The 21,913-nt window shown below is 41.3% G+C and overlaps 1 protein-coding gene across 1 annotated transcript in view; it reads right to left on the bottom strand.

Annotated features, from left to right (window-relative positions):
* The window catches only part of LOC124000493 (transmembrane protein 211), a 240,663-nt gene that overhangs the window by 127,910 nt on the left and 90,840 nt on the right, over positions 1-21,913 (bottom strand). The window contains exon 2 of the mRNA XM_046306884.1: positions 16,911-17,049. Coding sequence (XP_046162840.1) covers positions 16,911-17,049 — 139 coding nt within the window. The remainder of the gene's footprint in view (positions 1-16,910; positions 17,050-21,913) is intronic.

Here is a 21,913-nt window from a genome sequence, read left to right as displayed (position 1 = left end):
CCTCCTAGCCGTTGAGTGAGCAGCAGCAGCTGTAAACGTGGGCTAGGAATGGATGGACAAAGTATCTCTTCTACCATACACACGACGGTACTACAATGCATCCTTTCTACCAAACATTCTTCAGAGTACAGGAACATCTCTGTTGGGCAACACGGCCTTCCATCTACGACCAACCTATTGAAGCACAGCTCAGAGTAAATATTTCTTGCATTTTCCTTTTCCAAATGGGCGGTTATTTAGAATGCATAAGATTATTTAGGATAGCATAGCTTTACAAGGTCCAATCAGAGACCAAATTCCTTTGTTCCTCAGTCTTCCCGTGCTTTCATTCAAAACCCAACCCCCTTTCTTTGTGTAACCAGACGTCATATCTGTTCAGTCCGCTAGGGACGTTTTCTTTTATGACATAGTAATCTATGTATGACCCATCCTGTGTATGTGTAATTCTGTGTGATTGTTTTGGTATTTAGTAAATAAATAATTCAACCAAATTTTGTATTGCTGATTCAACTTGTTAGCCAGGGTTTGTGAAGATAACCAAGAATTCTACGACTTCAGATGAGACTGAATAAGGTGAAGATTAAGAATGGACTGCTATTGATGTAAAAGATTACCAGGTCTTTAAGAGTTTATTCAGAAGATAACAGCTCTATAAACATTCCTTCGTGGTGCCCCAACTTTCTAGTTAATTACATTTACATGATTTGTTCAATCAGGTAATATTAATTACAGAGAAATCATTTTATAGAATAGCATGTCATATCACTTAATCCGGCATAGCAAAAACACGACACATACCAAGAACAATAACGATATATTTTTTCATCGTTCAATTCAAGTGTATACATTTAAAGTGGTCTAGGAGTGTGGTTGTCAAGGGAATCCCCCACCCCCTCCCAGGGAAACAGGGGGAGGTTATTCTCCTACAGTGCTCTATCCAGTCTGCAGGTTAACCCATAAGTCTTTCCCAGGACAGTCTATCTATCCTGTCCTCCTTTGCTTTTTCCCCCTCTCCCTCTTGTTCTAAGTCTCTCTCTTCACTCACGTTCAACACATTTGACCCATGGTAGACGTTTCAGGCAGTAACCCTGTTCAGTTCTGAAAGGGTATGAACCAACCAGGAATGGAACAGTACTTATGTACTGCAGCTGTCATAGAGAGAGCACCATGCACAGCGATAAAGGAAAATAAGATGAGAGATGACACCTTCATTCCTTTCATCACATTGCGCAGCGCAGTCATCCTCCCAGACAACTAGTATTAGATGGTTGTAGACCTGATCACAGGTATCAGTAAAAGTATCAACCTCATCAGCAGATCAATCAGTATGAACAGCATGAGCACCCAGCCCAAGGTGGATGAGTCCATTAGCAGATGGGTAGGGGGCTCTCTGTGTGTGCGAGAGTAGTGCATGTTGAAACAGCAGGTTGGCATTTATTGGGATGACTCATGTACTGAAGGCAGCTCTGCAGTGGTCACTAGCTGGCACAGCCACAAAGTAATAAAATCTAACCTTAACTTTAAATTATAAACATCTAGTGGAAACTGCTCAGTTCTGCCTCCAGAGTAAGACTCATGACGATAAAGGTCAACCTGCATTCTAACAGTGTGGTAGATTACAAATCACTGTGTGTGTGGTGTGTGTGTGTGTGTGTACCAACCATTCAACAGCAGACACGTCACCCATGATACAAGTCAGTATGGTGGGTTGGCAAGCCATGTCTGAGGACATTGGGAGATGATGTGGAAACCGGCCACTAGGGGCAACAGTGAACATTATTACCTTCAAGGAGTTTTTGGTTTCGCTATGGCGTTGTAGGCGGGGATGGCGGATGGGCGAAAGCCTCTGATTCCAAAGGTTGCAAGTTTGAATCCAGCGATAGAAAGTTATATTTTTTATTATTGTTTTAAACCTATCCCAAACCTTACCTTAAGATTTGCAATTAATGCCTGAACTTAACCCTAACCTTAGAAATCTGGAGTTAATGCCTAAACTTAACCTTAAACACTTCTAAATTTGACGTTTGTGAAATATGGATGAACGTCTGACATGAGACCGTGAGAGCTAGTTGTCAACAGAGTTTACATTATGTCCATGCTGGTTCAAGTGGCATGGAAAAAGAGGGTTCCCCAGTGAAAGCATCAATCGTCTGAGGACAGATTCCATTACCAGTTTGATGGAAGACATCACAGTAGAAGATTGATTAAACCAAGGGATGATGAGAGTTGTTGGGTGAGTTAACTAGAATAACATGCTATAAGGTTGTGATGTGGAACTGAGGTATTGTATTGTCCACAGTTGAGTAGGTTTACAAAAGAGTTGCAGTAATGGAGCGCGGCCAGCAATGGAATATTATTTTTTTATATTTAATTTCACCTTTATTTAACCAGGTAGGCCAGTTGAGAACAAGTTCTCATTTACAACTGCGACCTGGCCAAGATAAAGCAAAGCAGTGCGACACAAACAACAACACAGAGTTACACATGGAATAAAGAAATGTACAGTCAATGACACAATAGGGAAATAAGCATGTGCAAATGAGATAAGATTAGGGAGGTAAAGGCAATAAATAGGCCGTAGTGGCAAAGTAATTACAATTTAGCAATTAAACACTGGCGTGCAGAAGATGAATGTGCAAGTAGAGATACTGGGGTGCAAAGGAGAAAAAATATATAAAAATAAGTAACAATATGGGGATGAGGTAGTTGGATGAGCAATTTACAGATGGGTTATGTATAGATGCAGTGAGTGTGGGCTGCTCTGACAGCTGATGCTTAAAGTTAGTGAGGGAGATAGGAGTCTCCAGCTTCAGGGATTTTCGCAATTCGTTCCAGTCATTGGTAGCAGAGAACTGGAAGGAAAGGCGGCCAAATGAGGAATAGGCTTTGGGGGTGACCAGTGAAATATACCTGCTGGAGCGCGTGCAACAGGTGTGTGCTGCTATGGTGACCAGTGAGCTGAGATAAGGCGGAGCTTTACCTAGCAAAGACTTATAGATAACCTGGAGCCAGTGGGTTTGGTGACGTATATGAAGCGAGGGCCAGCCAACGAGAGCGTACAGGTCGCAGTGGTGGGTGGTATATGGGGCTTTGGTGACAAAATGGATGGCACTGTGATATATTGCATCCAATTTGCTGAGTAGAGTGTTGGAGGCTATTTTTAAAATGACATCGCCGAAGTCAAGGATCGGTAGGATAGTTAGTTTTACGAGGGTATGTTTGGCAGCATGAGTGAAAGAGGCTTTGTTGCAAATATCAACTCAGCATTCTGTGTTTATTGTTCATAAAGGTAAATGCATGCGTGTGCGCAGAGGCATGCCTGAGTATATGCAATCTGTCTGCATGTGTCTGAATGTGAACATACCAGTGTGGGGGTGTTATGATGTGAAGGTAGAGTGTGTGTGGTGCTTAGGGGAGACAGGAATGTAGAGAGGAGGTTGTAGCGAGCTTCTGTGTGTGTACCGTCTTTATCTTGTCAAACACAGAGCTGTATCTCTGTCTCAGAGCACAGCGGAGCACTGCATCAATACAATATCCTGCAGAGACTCTCTCTCTCTCTCTCAACGCCTCAGAAGCAAACGCATAACACACACAGGCCTACCCATTCCGTTAAAAAATAAAGCACACACACAACCAAAAACACCCCATTAAAATGCCTCAGAAGCAAACACAGGCCTACCCATTCTGTTAAAAATACCACACATACCACACACAGGCCTACCCATTCTGTTAAAAATAACACATACCACACACAGGCCAACCCATTCTGTTAAAAATAGCACACATACCACACACAGGCCTACCCATTCTGTTAAAAATAACACATACCACACACAGGCCAACCCATTCTGTTAAAAATAACACATACCACACACAGGCCAACCCATTCTGTTAAAAATAACACACATACCACACACAGGCCTACCCATTCTGTTAAAAATAACACACATACCACACACAGGCCTACCCATTCTGTTAAAAATAACACACATACCACACACAGGCCTACCCATTCTGTTAAAAATAACACACATACCACACACAGGCCTACCCATTCTGTTAAAACACATGCAGCCTCCACCAGAGACCACCCCATAGCTTTTATCAACGCCTGCCATTACCTGCCAGACATCTTTCAATGCAGGAAGTCAGTCAGACAGTCAGTCATTCAGTCAGTTAGTTAGTCAGTCAGTCAGTCCAGTCCAGTCAGTCAGGCTGCCTTCCCCTGGGCAGTCTTCCTGGAGCACTGTTTTTAATTCACTTAGCAGAGGGAACACATCAATTTAGTTTATGGTAATGAGATGCTCAGGAGACCTACCAATAGGACACTGATGGAGAAAGCCTGGGTGATCCATCACTCTGGGTGTGTGTGTGTGGGGATGTGTGGGTGTGCATTTGTGGATGTGTGCAGATGGATTTAACCGCAAGAGGAAAACAAAAGTAGAGAATGAAGTGTACGAAGCAACACCTAAAAAAGTACATCACCAACAGTAGACTTAACTGTTTCATGGCTGGGTGACCAATGGGAAGAGCTAAACAGAGACCTAACACAGTTTAACATGTCCAATCACACAGTTCCTCTGATGAGTCATGTCTACTGTATGTTCCTATCTACCACTCACAGCCCACTTCAGGAAACTGATAGGAACCAGGCCACAGCTTAAACTCACACGCACACACACACAAGAGTGTACACACACAAACACACACATAAATATTATGTTGATGCAGATGGAAGAAATGTGAATCAGGATGACTGACAGGCCTGATAGTGTGGGACTACGTTGTAGGAAGCTAGGTTTGTCTATGTCATCTTTGAGAGCATTGAGTGGGCGACATTGACTCCAGCCAATCAGCATTGAGGCCTGACTGTAACTTGGCAAAATGAAAAAGCCGAGAGGCCCTCAGAGATGAAGCACTCATGTAATATTCATGGCAATGGGCTGAGTGTGTGTGTATGTGTGCGTGCGTGTGCGCATGTGTGCGTGTGTGTAAGAGGGCTTTCATAGTCAGATGAGAGTATGAGGAGAAGGAAGAAAAGGAAGAGAGTGAGAGGAGATCAGAAACAAGAACAGTCATTCGTTTTTGTACCTTACACCTCTCTGCTTTAAACCTCCTCTTTTAATCAAGGAAAATAATTCAATCCAGCCACCACATTTAAAATGAAAGAAGAAGAATCAGAAAATAAAGCAGAGCATCCTTAGAAATATCTGCTGATTCCAAGAGGACATGAAAGATTTAAAGCTTGCTCCCTCTCTCGCGCTCTCTCTCCCTCCCATCCCCCCTCTCTCCCTCCCCCCCCTCTCTCACTCACACTCCCCCTCCCCTCTCATGGCCACTCTCCCCCACCCCTCTCTCTTCCTCTTCCCCACCCGTCACTCCCCCACCCCTCTCCCTCATTTCCCCACCCCTCTCTCTCCCTCTCACGCCCCCACCCATCTCACTCCCCTTCTCCCCCTCTCACTCCCCCTCCCCCACGCCTCTCTCTTCCTCTCACTCCCCTTCTCCCCACCTCTCTCTCTCCCCCACCCCTCTGTCTGCGACACCATCTGATATTCATAAGTCTGTGCAATGACACGACTCAGCAATGTGCTGCTTCCCCCACTTTGATAGTGTGTACATGTGCAATTCACTTGAAGCACATTGAGCTGCATATAGAAACAGAGTGACTAGACAACACAGAACTGTATTTCTCAGTAAAATAAAGAGAAAATGAGAGCCTGGTCTCATAGACTAGACGTTGCATAGTAAACATAAACCCGGGACACTCAAATTAGTATGATTTGTTACGTTTTTTATGGTTACACAAGACAGAAGGTTAGTTAAGGCAAAAACTAAAGTTGGGTGGTTGGTCGGGCTGGATAGGTAGCCGTATAACACGAACATCTAGCAACCCAAAGGTGTTCGAATCTCATCACTGAAAACTTTTGCATTTCAGCTAATTAGCGACGACTTACTACTTTTTAGAAATGGCATATATTATTATTATATTATATTTTAGTTACTTTGCAATTACTTAGCATGTTAGTTAACCCTTCCCCTAACCATAAACTTAAACCTTTAACCTCAATCCTAACCTCTAACACCAAACTCTAGCTAAGCTAACATTACAATTTGTAACATATCATACGTTTTATAAATTCTTAACATATTTTTCGAATTGCAAATTAGTAGCATATCATACAAAATGGATGATGGACATCCACAAATGAATACATAAGATACGAATGGTCACATAACAAACTAAGTGGCTTTACGTTTACTATGCTATGTTTTCCCCTGAGTCCAGGTTGAAAATGATGGTTTCTCTCAAAAAACAACATTAAAGTAATGTAAAGATTAAACATATTGAACAGTGGTTGAAGCCAAGACGTCCACAAAGCCAGTGCTCCCGAGTGGATTAAACACAGATGAATCAGGAATCATGACAGCACATTCTTAATGACTGTGCAGCTTTAATTGGCTGACAGACCAATTAGTAGTGTGCTAAATGTACAGTATCTGTGTATGTGAAATACACCAGTGTTCATCAATACCCAACATCAAACACATACTGTACAGGAGCAGTCCAGCCACTGAGGGGAGGAAACACACACAGCAAGAAATAGAGAAATATCCATGGTTTGAAAGAGAGAGAATATATTTGAAGCATTTTTCACTGTGACGAGTAGAAGCTCTGGGGCACCAGTAGAGAGACATGACAGGGGACCAACCATATTACAACGCAAATGGATCAACGCAAATGATCTCTGATTATACAGAGAGTGACACATGCTAGGAAGAGACATACAAAGACGCACACACACACACCCTCATAACTCTGGAGGACACACATCCCTGATTGATGTCTACTGTCACAGCGGGCTATGAGTCACAGGTGAAAGGTCATTTTGTCAGCATCACACACAGCAGCTAAACTGGGTCAAGTTCTGCCAACCTGCAGAGGGAAACAAATGGGAACACCAATGGAAAAAACACGACTGGACTGGAGCTCAGTTCAGTCATTGCAGATAGCAGTGTTTTCCACACTGCACTTTCAGAAGTATGTTTGATTTGAAAAGCAGTATGCCCCACATCGGAGGGAGTTGACAATTTATTTAGATATTGGCAGCAGAGGAGGCTGGTGGGAGGAGCTATTGGAGGATGGGCTCATTGTAATGGCTAAATGGAATCGTGTCAAACATGGTTTCTATACGTTTTATGTTTTTTTATACCAATCCATGTATTATCTTCTAGCTATTACAATGAGCCTGTCCTCCTATAGCTCCTCTCATCAGCCTCCTCTGATTGGCAGTTATTATAACCTACAGATTGGGTCCTGGTCTGGTCACAACCTCCTGGCCCCAATACTTACTACAGCTACAAAAAAGATTTGCTTTGCCTGTGGGAATGAACTTTGGACCCTGCGCTAAAACTGATTTAATATGCACAGTTATTATGTATATTAATATAATATACAAAGTTAAACTGCTTAACTAAGCATCTTGCTGGCTGACTTATTTTCAGAACAATTTAAAATGTTAGTCTCTAAAATTGCATTTATGTTGTAAAGGCCACTGGTAATGAAAGATGTTCTCCCTGTCTCCTCTGGTAAGGATGTACGGAATGTTGTGTTCTCCTTATAATGAGAGGATTAGAGAGAACGAGCTGGAAAAAGAGAGAGTTGGAGAGGGAGTGAGAGAGAGAGAGTTGAGAGAGGGAGAGAGAGAGAGAGAGAGAGAGAGAGAGAGAGAGAGAGAGAGAGAGAGAGAGAGAGAGAGAGAGAGAGAGAGAGAGAGAGAGAGAGAGAGTTGGAGAGGGAGTGAGAGAGAGAGAGTTGAGAGAGGGAGAGAGAGAGAGAGAGAGAGAGAGAGAGAGAGAGAGAGAGAGAGAGAGAGAGAGAGAGAGAGAGAGAGAGAGAGAGAGAGAGAGAGAGAGAGAGAGAAAGAGAGAGTTCAAAAAGGAGAACCGCATTCAGATCTCTGTTACCACCCTGGGCTTGCTCCTGGGTAGGTCAAAATGTAGCACTCCAAAGGCATGCTGAAAATATTATGGTAGATATGTTCCAAAGAGGCACAGAAAATAATCTCAACAGACAGGTCCTCAACCAAGATTATGTGTGCTACAGTTAGGACAAGGAGTGACAGGTTTTACTATAAGGTATTTTCATTACTATCACTATCTTTGATTCCAACCATCCCGATGTTGGTGAACAGTGCATTCCATCTTTTCTGTAGTACATTCTAACTGAAACACCACTGTGATGATTGACAGCTGGCACATGTTCATCATACACATTGGCACTGATGAAGACAGCGGTAACGACAGCATCATCAAGCACAGGTGCAGCTCAGCTGTAAACCACATGGGCCTCCAGTGCATGTGCGCACATCACACACACACACACACACACACACACACACACACACACACACACACACACACACACACACACACACACACACACACACACACACACACACACACACACACACACACACACACACACACACACACACACACACACACACACACTCCATAGCAGTGCTGCTGTTCTGCAGAGTTTAAGAAAAGTAGTTGTGATATTTTGATATTCATGTTTGAGAGGACATCTGCATAGCAGCTCTGCCCAGGGAAGGGTTGATACAGCAGGCTGCTGCCTCCTCAGCACTATCACACAGGAACACAATAAAATGGTGTGTGTGTGTGAGAAACGCCTGGAAATATGAATCTGATAGCGGAGGTTAACTTTGTATTACAGTTGAGAATGACGCTCTAACTGATGAATCAAATGCTCTTGGATTCTGTTATTTTTGGTTGGGTGCTTGTATGAGTCAAAAACAAACAAGTGAAATGTACCGAAAGCTTTTAATTCAATTATATGATATTCCACATCGCTGTTTTGTGGTAAATACATTATGCTACCCAAGGCAAATGTAATTACATCATGCCTGTATCCGTGACTGCCTGTGGCGCCAACAGAGTGTGACGTGTCTTCAGTGTTGAACAAAAGAACCACACAGTCACTGTTCTGTCACAATACTCTCTTCACCTGACATGAGCTTGTCTTTCCCATAGAGCTGCATTGAAATGACTGATTAGAATAATGAGGAGGTCTAAAAAGCATGAGCGTGACAGGCAAAGATAAGAGACCCGTATAGTGATTGGGAAAAAACATTCCTGAGAATGTGCGAGTGTATGTATAAGGGCGGGTGGCATCCTCAGTTTACCCAGCTTTCCACTGCCTTACTGTGAAACCAGTGGAGGCTCCTCAGAGGAGGAAGGGGAGGACTCAGTAAATTTAATAGAAATTACAATTGTAAAACATTTAAAAAGTTTGCATTTTTAGATAAAACTATACTAAATATAATCACATCACCAAATAATTGATTAAAACACAATGTTATGTAAAAAAAAAAGGTACACAGTAGCCTCATGGTAGCAACATGGCGTAAGCAGAGGACAGCTTCTGTCCTCCCCTGGGTACATTGACTTCAATACACAACCTAGGAGGCTCATGGTTCTCACCCCCTTCCATAGACTTACACAGTAATTATGACAAATTCCAGAGAACGTCCTCCAGCCTATCAGAGCTATTTCAGCTTTCAACTGACATGTTGTCCACCCAATCAAAGGATCAGGGAATTATCTAGTATTGAAAGCATAAGCTACAGTTAGCACTGCAGTGTATAACACGTGGTGAGTAGTTGACTCAGAGAGAAAGACAATAGTTTTTTTTAACCATTTTTAATAAATACATTTCTTCCAAAATGAAGGAGAAGCAATTTTTTTTCAGTTTCACTTACTTAGCTAGCAAATGCAGCTAGATAGTTTAGCCTACTGAAACACCCTGCTCAAACAGAGGGATGCTATGTTAGCTAGCTGGCCAACACAACACTGGAACTCTTCCTAGACATGGTAACCTTTTTGTATTTCTAATTTCTTGCCACAGGGGCCCGCCGGGGTAACTGCTTACTGACTGTACATTGTAACGTTACTGCATGATTGTAGCGGGTTTACTAACGCGTTAGTTCTATTAGCTATGTTACTTTACCTAATATTTTTTGCCTGGTCACATACAGCTGATGTGTTGTGCATTGAAGTCCACAAGTGAAGGGAAGAGGTGAGAGGAGGAGAGCGCATAGATGCGACAAGGAATAAAAAAGTGGCTTCTATGAAAGTTAACTGTGTTTACGCATGATCAGGGGTGTATTCATTCCGCTGATTCTGTTAGAAAATGTTTCTTAATGGAAGCAAACGGAACCAAACAGGGGTAAACATACCTGAATTTGTGCAATAGAAACTATTGTTTGCAACTGTTGGACTAATGATTACACCCTATATCAACTAGATGCAGAGTGTGTAAGGCGGTATTAAATGTCAGTCTTTCCATGTGTCATTGTCTGTGACCTCAAATTTATCTGTCAACCTGTGTGCACCTACGTTGTAAACTTTCATGCTTGGGCTAGGTCGTAGTAACCTCACGGTGGGTATAGGGAAAATTTGAGTATCATATAGTAGCCTAAACCTATCGATGAATGAATTGAATGAGAGTCAACCAGTATGCCGTAATAGAAATAAGGCCATGCTCATGAAAAAAACATACGGTTCCAGCACACACACACACACAGGTCACAAAGCCGTCCTAAGCCCACTAAGAGAAACAGCCCAATAAAATATGCACCCTCGCAAATAAAATATGCCCCTCCATGTTCCGTTAAAACATTCAGACTGTTAGCCACGTGCTACACTATACACTCCACCATGTAGCGGCACGGGGGGAAAGAAGAACCCTGAACCTCAGCAACACCGAATGGAAGCGCTGTGCTGCGTTGAGCCAGCGAAGGTTGAGCGAGTTCAAAGTCTAATCCTGGACTTCACCCATGGGAGTTCAGAGCTGGGAAAGGACAAAGAGCAGGGCTGTTTTATGTCTAAAAAGCCTTTTCTAGTTCTGCTGCATGTGTGTGTGTGTGTGTGAGGATGAGAGCACACACTCTGGAGGAATCAAGGCTTTAGCGAGTGAGGGGAGCTAAATCCTCTAACACATGCACACAAGCAAATGCACGAATACACTAGGCTACCATTGTCTTAAAAGCTATTGTTCAATTATTTCTTATTAACAGTCTACAAATGAACGCCTTCTTAAAACAGTGTTAATTTGCACAGCATAATGAAGCCATTGTTCCCACTGTAGTGTTATCTGTCCATTGATGCCTTTTGATATCGTTCTTCCATCATACACACATGCACACACACGCGCAGCAGGCCTGAGAAAACAAACAGAAACACTAGTTCGATCTCAGTTGTTCTGGGGCTTTCTACTCTATCCAAAAAAACTCTTGTTTATCAAGATGAGACAACCTGGAAACTGAACAGAGAAACTAAAGCTTCTGTATTGTTCTGATGCATTGTACAAATGATACCATAGACAGTGAAAGCTATATCACACTATAGGATTACACAGAGAGGCTGACTGGCCTAGACTGGCTTCCTACTGCCTGGGCTCTTTGTCAAAATAGTGGGTTTACCCAATAAATTACTGGAAGCTTATAATTATAGTGTGTGACTATCTTAATTTGTTATAGCCTACACTTTTCAAATTCTGCCACAGATCTGGCCTGGAGTATGGGTGGACACAGCCCATGTCGAGGCTGGAGAGGTATGAAGAGTTCAAAAAGGTGGGAGGCAGGCCTTTTAAACAGACCGTTAGCCCTGTCTAGGAACTAAACTCTCGACTTTGTCAATATAGATTGAGGTTGCAATCTAACCTGACTAATGAATATAGCCACTAATTAGCCTGTGTTAAATACCACTTCCCTGGCTATACGTCAAGCTATTAGTCGATAATCCAATGGCTCATTGGCTAAAAATCAATGCTGTTGTGCTGAGGCTAAGTAAATGAGAAGGGAAAAGCAAACAAACATTTTCTCATCATTTCAAGCTAGAAGTATATCTAATCTTAGTGAGATAATCAGGGAGGAAAGTAAGTACTAAAACTGAGAGTAAGACCTGTTCATTTCTAAACTTCCTGAACTCCACGGTGCGGCTAAAAAAGACCTGATGTTTTCAAAAGGGCTTTCGACAGGAAATCCAGGAGCATTTCCAAAGAATGAGTCTGAAAAGCCCAGTCTGAAAAGGTGTGTTGTTTTTGTTTCAGGGGCTTTTTTCTCAAGAGTTGGATATGTTTCAGGATAGGAAATAATAGCAGTGCTTAGTCAGTCCTTTCTCTTCTCTGGTTCTACAGAATATCCTTTATAGTTTACTGGATGTCGTGGGAGTGTTGCGGGAGTGTTAGAGTTGTTGGTTAGAGCAGTTTGTGCTCTTCAGATATAAAAACATCTCACACTTTGATAAACACATAACTACACACAAACACACAGGAACGGACACACGTGCACACTCGATACAGTGTGTGGAGGGCCTAAGCACCAGGGTGGTGGGCAGCAGCTAGGACTGGTTAGTTTACCTGGCTGGCGTCGTGTGTATACATCACATTATACCCTAGCATCATATCACCAGCAACGCTTAAGCTTAGTTTTATGATGCTACTTCCCTATTTGAATAAAAGCAGAGTCCTGATAGTCCCCCTGAACCAATGACCTGTGTTAAGGGGCAGTAATTGTCTTTTTACGGCCACCTTTAGATCTCCCCGGTGCCCTCCTCGTATCACTACGCCAGAGCAACACTTCACTCCACCACCGCAACCCGTAACCTAGCAACGGCCCGCTGAAGGCCTGAAGAGCAGCAGCTTCCGTTTGGTTTTGTGTGAGTGTTGTGCCTTGGCAACAAAGTGAGCTCCTCTTCACTTCAGATGATAAGCAGCTTTATCTGTATGTAGCTTGTAAATATCTGTGTACTGGATTAATACCTATAGAGAACACTAAAGGGCATTTCCATGGAAAAGGACCTATGAGCACAAACATGTAAAGTTCATAGGAGCATGTCAAATCTGGTGTCAAATGAAAGCAAAGAGTCTATAGTTTTTTTAATTAAGTCATATACAGTTTTTTTTAACCTTTTTCCATCCTACAAATTAGGAATAAGTAAAGGCGTTGACTTCTGGTCAAACAGCTGGAAAAGGTGTCTTAGAAAACATCTGGCAGAAATAGTCCTACAAGGTATTAAAAATGCATCAAATCACATTAATGTTGATATAAAGACACCTGCCAACTAATATGAACATTTTGTTTTGCAGAAATTATTTGCCATCTGTAAGTTTAAGAAATATTGCCTAGTGTCTTGTCATTTTGTTACCAAAAACCCACATATCTTTAAGATATTTCTTTATTTCTCTCCCTCGTGAGGGAGGATAATGAAAGATCACAGAATTAACAAGTAAAGGTAGGCCTACCAATTAATTGTAGTGTTTTTACTGATATCTATTTAGTTTATTATTTATTAAATGATTAAAATGTGCCCTTCTGTTATCAAATCGGAAACATAATGACCAAACAATCTGCAACAGAATGACTGCAACTGTATTGGCTACAATGGGATCTCATTTGCTACTACTGTCCTCTCTTCCACTGGCATACTGTTATGTTCAGCTCATAACTGATTTCTTTCTCTTTCTGTCACATGGTGGTCAAAGCAAGAGTGTGAAAACAGTCTGGACAACCACTCACTCTCTCTCTCAAGTTAATGTCAACTCTCCCATGAACCCCCTCTCATTCCATTCACTGTAACCAGCCCTCTCACCCACTGAGCACCAGCCAACACCAGACGTCCATGTATGTTGAAAAGTGGTTGAAGGTCAGTCCAAATCTGAACCAATCATAGACGTCTGTTTCACAAAATTTGGACAGAACAGTACAATACTGTAGAGCGCAGTGCAGTACAGTAGAGAAAACAACAGTAGAGAACAGGTGCACAGTAAAGTGTACTTTAGTACAGTAGAGAAAACAACAGTAGAGAACAGGTGCACAGTAAAGTGTACTTTAGTACAGTAGAGAAAACAACAGTAGAGAACAGGTGCACAGTAAAGTGTACTTTAGTACAGTAGAGAAAACAACAGTAGAGAACAGGTGCACAGTAAAGTGTATTTTAGTACAGTAGAGAAAACAACAGTAGAGAACAGGTGCACAGTAAAGTGTACTTTAGTACAGTAGAGAAAACAACAGTAGAGAACAGGTGCACAGTAAAGTGTACTTTAGTACAGTAGAGAAAACAACAGTAGAGAACAGGTGCACAGTAAAGTGTACTTTAGTACAGTAGAGAAAACAACAGTAGAGAACAGGTGCACAGTAAAGTGTACTTTAGTACAGTAGAGAAAACAACAGTAGAGAACAGGTGCACAGTAAAGTGTACTTTAGTACAGTAGAGCACACGAAGGTACAGTATAATTTACTTGATGTACTATACTTTACTGAACTCCACTGTACTTTACTGTAATGTACTGTGCTCTACTGTTCTGTACTGTGCTATCCAAATATGCTAAATATACGTCTATGAGTGGTACATATTTTGGTCCAGTCCAGACCAACCAAATTGAAGAGAATGACATTCATACTTATGCATTTCTGTATAGCACAGATTATGGACCCATGAAGTCAATATGTTACAATAATTCTGGTACTAGGTGTTAATCCATTTCACTTACTGTACTTCCATAACCAAAATAGATTTTTTCAAACTCAAGGTGTCATATCATACCTGACAATTCATTCTTTCTGCAGACATCTTTGAATCTTAATTCGGAGTAAATATTTAACAGAGTTCTTTGGAAAAATGTGGTCTCGTAAAAAAACAGAGGGAGATTTGACTGTTTTTCTGTTACCAAACTGTAGATCTGCACTGTTCTTCTAGTAAACGTGTTTCAGTAAAGTTTTCACTGGAAATTGTTAAAAGTAGACGTTGTGTTGTATGGTCAACTTTGCAATCAATGTTTTTGGTTTGGCATACTTTGAAAGTGAAAAATCAGAGTCTCAGCGTCATTCTATGGAATTGCTCTACAGATGAAGATATAGCCTACCTAGATCACCAAAGAAGGCCCAAGCAGAGAAATGGGAGAAATAATAACTTTTGGGACCAAGGGACTTCATTCATAACTCTCTTTTGATTCACCTTGACTTGTATATCAGCCGTTGAGTAGACAACACTATCTACCGTGTAGGTCAGGGGTGCTCAAATATTTAGGTTTGGTGGGCCAAAATATAATCTGATTGGTGGGCCACTGGCCAAACAAATAGGCATTATCTATTTAGAAATAAAACAGGTAAACAATATATGTTTAGTAAGCAATCATAAATTGTAGCTATATAACTGGACACCTAACAACAGATTCTGATTACCAGTATTAAAGATGTATTAAAAAACAGTGACACAGAAACGGCAACCAAGTTTCTACTTTCATAAGGCTAATAACTGGAATATGTTTCAAATTACTTTAATATGGGAAAGGTGTAACAATTTGTATTTGCAGCAGTAAGTCACTGAAATGCATCAGAAATTCCAGGAAAACATGAGGGAAGCTAATCAGGCAAAAGCGCCTCTAGCCTAGTCGGGGCCAAAGAGAGATTTTGGTTAGATACATTTTTGGGCTGAGTTAAAGAACATTTTCAGCAATTCCACAAATTGTGTCATGACGTGAAGCATTGTTTCGTATTTTTTAAAGCTAATTTCCTGCCATTCTACACATTTTGCCATGGGGTGATGAGAAACTTTTGCAGTTTTAAAGCAGATTTTCTGCAATTCTACACATTTTGTCATGACTTATACCATGTTCATATGATATCTGATTGAGAGTGACAACAAAAAATCTATGGAGGTTAGGGCCCACGTGCGTGCCAGGTTGGTAATTTGTACTACAAGGTTTAGATAGAGATATCCCTCTAGTGGTGTGGGGGCTGTGCTTTGGCAAGTGGGTGGGGTTATATCCTGCCTGTTTGGCCCTGTCCGGGGGTATCATTGGATGGGGCCACAGTGTCTCCTGACCCCTCCTGTCTCAGCCTCTAGTATTTATGCTGCAATAGTTTATGTGTCGGGGGGCTAGGGTCAGTTTGTTATATCTGGAGTACTTCTCCTGTCTTATCCGGTGTCCTGTGTGAATTTAAGTATGCTCTCTCTAATTCTCTCTTTCTTTCTTTCTCTCTCTCGGAGGACCTGAGCCCTAGGACCATGCCTCAGGACTACCTAGCATGATGACTCCTTGCTGTCCCCAGTCCACCTGGCCGTGCTGCTGCTCCAGGTTCAACTGTTCTGCCTGCGGCTATGGAACCCTGACCTGTTCACCGGACATTCTACCTGTCCCAGACCTGCTGTTTTCAACTCTCTGGAGACAGCAGGAGCGGTAGAGATACTCTTAATGATCGGCTATGAAAAGCCAACTGACATTTACTCCTGAGGTGCTGACTTGCTGCACCCTCGACAACTACTGTGATTATTATTATTAAACATTTGAACATCTTGGCCATGTTCTGTTATAATCTCCACTCAGCACAGCCAGAATAGGACTGGCCACCCCTCATAGCCTGGTTCCTCTCTAGGGTTCTTCCTAGGTTTTGGCCTTTCTAGGGAGTTTTTCCGAGCCACCGTGCTTCTACGCCTGCATTGCTTGCTGTTTGGGGTTTTAGGCTGGATTTCTGTACAGCACTTTGAGATATCAGCTGATGTAAGAAGGGCTATATAAATACATTTGATTTTGATTTGATTCGATAGCTGGCTAGCATCTAAAAATGTTTTGCTAACATGAGCTAATTGAGTGACTGCCAGTGACTTACGTTACAAGTGGAAAACTGCTGATGCACAACCAAATTTCAAAAACGACTTTACTAATTCTAAGTTGAGATATATATATATATATATATATGTAACCTTCTTTCGGGCCAAACCAAACAGCGTCGCGGCCCCTGTTTGGTCAGCCCTGGTCTAGGTAATATAAAGTCTGTGTGTTGTTGTTGACAGGTGTGTGCATGTGTCTGTTCTGTACTCACCCGCAGCCATCTGCATGTATCCAGCCAGTGTACAGATCCTCCTCTCACAGCCTCCGCTGGGCAGGAAGATGGTGATGATGGCCAACAGAGAGCTGACTGCCAGGAGAGAACATCCTCCAGAACACAGCACTGCACTCGTCTGAAACACACACACAAACACCAGAGAAAGGGGTAAGTTCAAGGATTGATCACTCGTCAAACATAAATACACTATTAATGCATATTTGAATATCAGCTTGCAATTCAGCAACCAGTACATATCAAGGCAGCAACTGACAGGTTGAACCATACTAAATATAATGTGTGATAGTTTGAAAGCTAGAAACAGCGTTAAACATGTTACTCTCACTCACAGACCCACACAAACACACACATTGGTTAAAAATGTTCTGTTTCCTGAGACAGTGCTTCAAATCAGAACAACAAAGGATTGACCCTGACTGTCCTCATTCATTACACTATGTTTAATCACACACTGGTTACACAGACAGAGAGAGAGAGGCTGAGGAGAACACCGGGCAAGCACAACACACAACCCACGCTAACAGACAACTGTTCACACACAATCCACTAACACGAACACACACAAACTGTGGACTAGGTGAGGTCCTGGAATGTAGATGCTATGCACCCAATGCGTTCTAGGTAGGGAAAGGAAGGAGCTGTGTGTCAGGTGAGTGGGGGTTCCAGGAGAATTCCCTCAGACAGACACCCTCCTTCCTCATCCTGATTCCCACTTTGATAAAGCTGCTGCGCATCCTACCTTCCTACCACCTGGACACACACACACACACACACACACACACACACACACACACACACACACACACACACACACACACACACACACACACACACACACACACACACACACACACACACACACACACACACACACACACACACACACACACACAAAGTGGAGTTGTTGGAACAAGTCCTGTGAGTGATTAGCATTCAAGCCGCGGCGATCACAGAAAACTGTATAACATGCATGAGGGAATGACACCACTAATACAAGTGTCATTAGTCGCGTACTTGATGTGTTTCACCGTTCTGACTGACACGGAGGGAGAAAAAAGACAGCAAGAATCGCCATGCCTGGCAGAAGACTTAATTAAATTGTTCTTGCAAGTTTGGGGCAGAGAAAATGAGGACGGTCACCTTCATTTTTTTATGAAGGTAAGAAAAAAAAGAGAGCGATAGATGAAAAAGCAACCCCCGCTATTCTGAAGCCCATACAGATAACATATTTGACTAAAACATAATAATTTCACACCTTGCTTATATTTGTATATGATCACGTGTCTCTCTATCATGCGTGGGAATACCTATATATATATATACAGTGCATTCGTAAAGTATTTAGACCCCTTGACAATTTCCACATTTTGTTACGTTGCAACATTATTCTAAAATCGATTAAAGCTCATTTTTTTCTTCATCAATCTACACACAATACCCAATAGTGGCAAAAGGAGTTTTTGAAAATTGTTGCAAATTTTATACAAATAAAAAACTGAAATATCACATTACATAAGTATTCAGACCCTTGTCTGTCGGCCCTGCATTAACGACCAAAATGGTTTGGAGAAAATTGTGCTAAATAAAAATATATACCAGTTTCATTTCAGGACCAAAAAAATTGACAGCTGTGCCATATAGATTGCAAAATAGTTGGGAAGAGATTTTTGATGTACTGATTCAAAGGCACATGGTTTATGAATTGACACACAAAACGACACCAGATTCAAAACTTAGATTTTTTTCTATATATATATATATATATATATATATATATATATATATATATATATATATATATATATATATATATATATATATATGGGGGATACAAACTTCCCAGCTCTGCAGATTCTGCTGTGAAGAGACCATTTTTTTTGGTACTGTCCATATGTACATTTACATTACATTTAAGTAATTTAGCAGACGCTCTTATCCAGAGCGACTTAGCTGGTTTTTGGTCACAGGTCCAGGAATGGCTGAAGTATTGCAACATTTACCTGGAGCTAACGCTGCAAATAGCAATACGAACAATCACAGCACAGTTGAAAAATATATGGCAAATAGAAATCCACTACGGTCGGTGTTAAGAGATAGATGGGAGGGGTTGAATGGAGCTGAAGGGTGGGACTAATAACAACAAGATAAATGTAAAATATACTGTGTCTGTAAAATGTATAAGGGTTCAGAACTTCTGTGGAATATATGGCAAATATAAATCAAACTGGATGGACATCAGAAATCGTGTAACAGAAATGTGTATTTGTATGTACAGTTGAAGTCAGAAGTTTACATACACCAAAATACATTTAAACTCAGTTTTTCACAATTCCTGACCTTTAGTCCTCGTAAACATTCCCTCTCTTAAGTCAGTTGGGATCACCACTTTATTTTAAGAATGTGAAATGTCAGAATAATAATAGAGATAATGATTTATTTAAACTTTTATTTCTTTCATCACATTCCCAGTGGGTCAGAAGTTTACATACCCTCAATTCGTATTTGGTAGCATTGCCTTTAAATGGTTTAACTTGGGTCAAATGTTTCAGGCAGCCTTCCACAAGCTTCCCACAATAAGTTGGGTGAATTCCTGACAGAGCTGGTGTAACTGAGTCAGGTTTGTAGGCCTCCTTGCTCACACACGCTTTTTCAGTTCTACCCACAAATTTTATATAGGACTGAGGTCAGGGCTTTGTGATGGTCACTCCAATACCTTGACTTTGTTGTCCTTAAGCCATTTTATCAAGTGTGCTTGGGGTCATTGTCAATTTGGAAGACCCATTTGCGACCAAGCTTTAACTTCCTGACTGATGTCTTGAGATGTTGCTTCAATATATCCATATATTTTTTTTCCCCCTCATGATGCCATTTATTTTGTGAAGTGCACCAGTCCCTCCTGCAGCAAAGCACCCCCACAACATGATGCTGCACCCCCGTGCTTCATGGTTGGGATGGTGTTCTTCGGCTTCCTCCAAACATAACGATGGTCATTATGGCCAAACAGTTCCATTTTTGTTTCATCAGACCAGAGGACATTTCTCCACATTGTCCCACTGGAATTGTGATACAGTAAATTATAAGTGAAATAATCTGTCTGTGAACAATTGTTGGAAAAATTACTTGTGTCATAAACAAAGTATATGTCCTAATCGACTTGCCAAAACTATAGTTTGTGAACAAGAAATTAATGTAGTGGTTGAAAAATAAGTTTGAATGACACCAACCTACGTTTATGTAAACTTCCGACTTCAACTGTATATACAGCATATTTATTGTTTCTCAGACAACTTGGGGGGCCAAATAAAACCACCTGCGGGCCAAATTTGCCTGAGCTACTCTACTGTATACTCTCTTTAGAAGAAGGATGGAATAACATAGAACAGAATAACTTGGTAAAGATTCAAGGAGTCTTTACCAAGGAGTCTTTACTTAGGATGGAAAGATTCCATCTCCTCTCGTTGTATAAAGTATGTGTCAATGCCATCTCTCTCATACAATGTTATTTACAGTATAAAGATATTTTCATTCAGTGCACTCAAAGCACTCACAGTCACAATAGTGAGTGTCCTTCACTAGTGTTTTTGGTGATTATGGAAAGAAATTCACATGCAAACTTTTTAGAATTGTAACTCATTGTCTTCATGTGTCATAACAGTTCAAAACAGTTCCAAACAAAAGTGAATGTATGTGTACATTGTCTGCAGCTGAATAGGACCAAGACCAAGGAGTCCGTTGTAAGAAGGGAAGTGTACATACACCCGTAGCACCTTTTTTTCTATCAAGAACCTTAAAAGGTTATTCGGCCATCCCCATAGGAGAACACTTTGAAGACCCCTTTTTGGTTCCAAGTAGAACACTTTTGGTTCCAAGTAGAACCCTTTCAACAGACAGTTCTACATGGAACGCAAAAGGTTTCTACCTAGAACCAAAAAGTGTTCTACCTGGAACGCAAAAGGTTTCTACATAGAACCAAAAAGTGTTCTACCTAGAACCAAAAATAACCCTTTTGGAACCTTTTTTCTAAGAGTGTAAGAAAAAGAGGGAGGAGATATGTGCTGTTATACTGGGTTAAAATCAACATGCCTTTTACTATCGGATCATAACCAAAGCAATAATCAAAAGTGAACAACAATGATTATGATGATGATGATGTTGTTGATGATGGTCACGATGAAGGTGTTTCTGCTGCATTGCTGATCACATGAGAGGAAGGTATACTGTACAGAGTAGGCTCTGTAGAAAAGCCATTAAATATGATGTTCTTTGTTCTCTTTTCCTCTCTCACTAAAATGATATTCATGTATGCATGGGAATGTCTGGTTCTTTCCCTCATTGCTTGATCTTGACTTGTCTCACAGCCTCCTGGTGTAGCGCCTAGCTGCCTCCCTGCCATGTCTATTTTACATTCAGTGACACATTTAAAGGTACGCTGGGCCTCAATGTTGTAGTAAGATTACAGATACTTTTGAAAAACTAGAGGATTACTTTTAAATTCAGAAAGGATGTTTGCAAAACAAACTATTTGACACTTCTCTGTTTTCTCAATGACACTCAAATTAGCATTGAAAAAAGGCGCAAGTTTAAATATGGTCAGACTCGCTCACGTTGAACAAAAGTCAGAGACCACTATGATGACACACCAAATGTGTTTGATGGATCGCGGGAAAAGAGCAGAAATAGGCTTTTGTAGGCTACAGTCCAAGCTATATCTTCCAATGGTGCGACTGCTGTCGGCATCCAAAGATTATCCAATTTGAATAAACGCGTGTAGGTAAGGATGACAGCAGCGGTGAAGTCTTCGGCGATACGGACATCACTTTTTATTGACATCTACATAGTGCACTGATGTGAATCACATTGCTGCTCTCTCATTTAGCTATTTGCGCCTTACGGATTGTGATTGTTGTGAATGGCTGTTCACAAATCTATATGTGTATTTGAACCCAATAATGGTTGAATTCAAGAAGTTTAAACTGCCT

This window comes from Oncorhynchus gorbuscha, linkage group LG16 (genome assembly GCF_021184085.1).
Source record: "Oncorhynchus gorbuscha isolate QuinsamMale2020 ecotype Even-year linkage group LG16, OgorEven_v1.0, whole genome shotgun sequence".
NCBI lineage: Eukaryota > Metazoa > Chordata > Actinopteri > Salmoniformes > Salmonidae > Oncorhynchus > Oncorhynchus gorbuscha.
This window is presented reverse-complemented; position numbering and strand designations above follow the sequence as displayed.